At 55.5% G+C, this 2,685-nt stretch overlaps 1 protein-coding gene across 1 annotated transcript; it reads right to left on the bottom strand.

The window, feature by feature from the left end:
• Nucleotides 1-632: 632 nt before the first annotated feature.
• On the bottom strand, nt 633-2,315 carry LOC145718215 (inactive tyrosine-protein kinase 7-like). Its single transcript, XM_081809673.1, has 2 exons — nt 2,109-2,315; nt 633-1,614 (listed from the first exon to the last, which is right to left on the bottom strand). The coding sequence occupies exons 1-2, from the start codon at nt 2,242-2,244 to the stop codon at nt 1,454-1,456; spliced, it is 297 nt and encodes a 98-aa protein (XP_081665799.1). The 5' UTR covers nt 2,245-2,315; the 3' UTR covers nt 633-1,453.
• Between the last annotated feature and the right edge of the window lie 370 nt (nt 2,316-2,685).

Raw genomic sequence — 2,685 nt, 5'->3', positions numbered from 1 at the left:
ATTAGCTGTTATTTCCATTACTGAGAAGTGTGGTGAGTAACAGAAGGAACCGGAGCAATTTCAGAGTTAAGACTGAGTTATGGATTACTTTCTCTTGGATGGGAAACCAGGCTGACGCTCCTGGAATAAGGCAGAGTGTGACTGATGACAGCAGGTCTAACTAAGAAAGGGCTGAGAATCAAACCAGTTGAGTGCCCCCAACAAGGGCATCGGTGGGGCATCGCGTACCACCTCTCTGCTTGGTCCTACCTGCTCTATCTCCCTGCGAGAGTCCTACAGGGATTCAGAGACCCGAATCCGTCATTAACTTCTTCCCCAATCCTACTCTAACTTGCCCCCCTCCCTGCCTTCTACCTCCCCGCCCCCCCAGCATGAGGATTAAGCCAGCCAGCAAAGAATAAGTAGTTGACAGTCAGAGAGCAACACAGGGTCACACAGACAAGAGGTGGTCTTGCGTCCTCTGAGCCCATATTCTCAACTGCTCCCCGAACTGGAGAGAAAGGCCAGTGTCTACTTGTTATTCCCATCCAAACACTGCTAGATTTCATGATGGCACATGGACACTTCTGATAAGTGAGGGATGAAGGGACACTATGCATGGACAAGGGGAGGGAATGAGCATCAGAAGCAGGTTGTAAAAAAGGCTTCTTTATTGAGAGCAGCGAGTGTTAAAAAAAACAAAACAAAACAAACGAACGAACAACAACAATAAAGGTGTGAGGCAGGGGTGGCCCACCCTCCCCACCTTCTCCAGGGTCCACCCATCCCTCCCATGCCCCCCACCCCACGCTGCAAGTACATACAAAAGCCGCCCATGGTGCATACAAAAAGGGCGGGTTATATAGTGTCAAAAGCTCCTGAAAACTCCTTCATCTGCCAGGCACTTAGGATGAGGAAAGGAGAGAAGGGTGGGGAGGAGGCATGGGTCTGGGTCAGCGTGCACAAGTCCATGGGGTGAGGATTCACTGGCGCATCCTCCATAATCCTGGTGCAGACCCGAAGGTGGGCCCAGGGACCAGAACTATCCAGGAACTTGAGTATATTAAGGAACTCCCCTCAGACCCAGCTCATCTCCAGCTTAGCCCTCCCTAGGCCAACTTGGCAAGTGAGTGGCAGAACTGGACCTGGTCAATGGGAGGAGACCCAGGCCAGATATTGGGGTTACCTGAGGCACCCACACTGTCCCTGATGGGGGAAGGGGTGGCAGAGAATGCTGCCCAGCTCAAGGCCCTAGTCACTTAGTCTGAGTCTGAATCGGCCTGCCCAAGGGCTGAGGATGGGGAAGAGGAGGAAAGCCCAGGCCCTGCCCAGACCTAAATAGTGCCTGTGTTCCCAGGGCAGGGCCCCTAGGGCCAAGGAGGAAAGGGATCTTGCCCATCATGCTATGGGCGCCCCTGAAGAAGTCCTCCCCTGCCCACGCCATCCTGAGGCACAGCCTGCCTGGGCTCCTTCCTCACGGCTTGCTGTCTGCGGGGTTGTCTCCCAAGGTATTGGCGATCTCGCTGAAGGAAGGCCGGTCCTTGGGGCTGAGGGCCCAGCAGCGTTGCATCAGCCGGTACAGCTTGGAAGGGCAGCCCTCAGGCTGTGGGAGTCTAGCCTTCCCAGCCTGCAAATCTGCAGGGAAGATGGTGGATGGAGCGTTAGTCAAAACATTTCACCACCTGTCCAACTCTGTGGAGCCTGTAGTTCCCCAAGCAGCCACGGGAGGGCGATTCGGGGTCAGGGGCGAGGGCCAGTGAGTGGTGGGAGGGCACTGACTCAAGGGGCATATGGGAAGTATCCTGCAATCACAGGATGACTCCCATGACCCTGGCCCCAGCTCTGTCTGGCTGGTGAGGGCAGGGTCCACAGGAGGCAGCCAATGCATGAGGACCGAAGCGGGATCAATGGGCAGGCATCAGAGTGGCTGGACTGGGCATTGGGGTCAAGGACTATTTACCAACCAGTATAAAAGTATTAATTAGTATTTCAGCTGGAGTAGCCATATCTGTACATCTGCTAACAGCAGCCCTGGGGAGTGAGGCGGGCTTCGTGGGGCCCAGGACCCTGAGCAGACCCTGCCCCTGGAGAACATCTGGAACCGTCCTTTGGAAACACAAAGTGCCTACCTGCCAGCACTTCATCATCTGCCTGTCCACCATGGGGCATCTCTCCGTGGGTGAACACTTCCCACATCAGCACACCAAAGGCCCAAACGTCAGACTTGGTGGAGAAATCGCCCTCCAGGATGGCCTCGGGGGACATCCAGCGCAGCGGCACCCAGGCCTGACGAAAGTGGTAGTACTCACTGCAGGAGAGAAGCACACACAGGCATGGGGCGGGGCCTCCATGCGTCACAGGGTGCAATGGGGTACATGGCCTGGGATCCCCAACCTCAACCCAGGTCTGGCTCTCATACCCAGGCTAGAACCCAACTTTTCTCCATCAAGGCACTCAGAGAAAATTGGTAGCATTTATGCTGAGCACCGGGGGTACGTTGGATGAAAATCTGGAGACATCCATGTGGGGTCTGATGGTTAAAAATTCCATTAAGAATCAAAATTTATTGGGCGCCTGGGTGGCTCAGTCGTTAAGCGTCTGCCTTCGGCTCAGGTCATGATCCCAGGGTCCTGGGATCGAGCCCCACATCGGGCTCCCTGCTCTGCGGGAAGCCTGCTTCTCCCTCTCCCACTCCCCCGGCTTGTG

The sequence above is a fragment of the Leptonychotes weddellii genome, unplaced genomic scaffold (genome assembly GCF_054177405.1).
Source record: "Leptonychotes weddellii isolate Sample4059 unplaced genomic scaffold, ASM5417740v2 HiC_scaffold_12217, whole genome shotgun sequence".
In the NCBI taxonomy this organism is placed as follows: Eukaryota; Metazoa; Chordata; class Mammalia; order Carnivora; family Phocidae; genus Leptonychotes; species Leptonychotes weddellii.
The sequence above is the reverse complement of the archived record's forward strand: the minus strand, read 5'-3'. Positions and strand labels throughout refer to the sequence as shown.

Excerpts from the sequence above, each read along its gene's own strand:
- LOC145718215 (XM_081809673.1), bottom strand. The coding sequence starts at position 2,244 with ATGTCCCCCGAGGCCATCCTGGAGGGCGATTTCTCCACCAAGTCTGAC. Across the intron at positions 1,615-2,108 it reads AGATGATGAAGTGCTGGCAG|ATTTGCAGGCTGGGAAGGCT; the intron begins GTAGGCACTTTG and ends TCTTCCCTGCAG.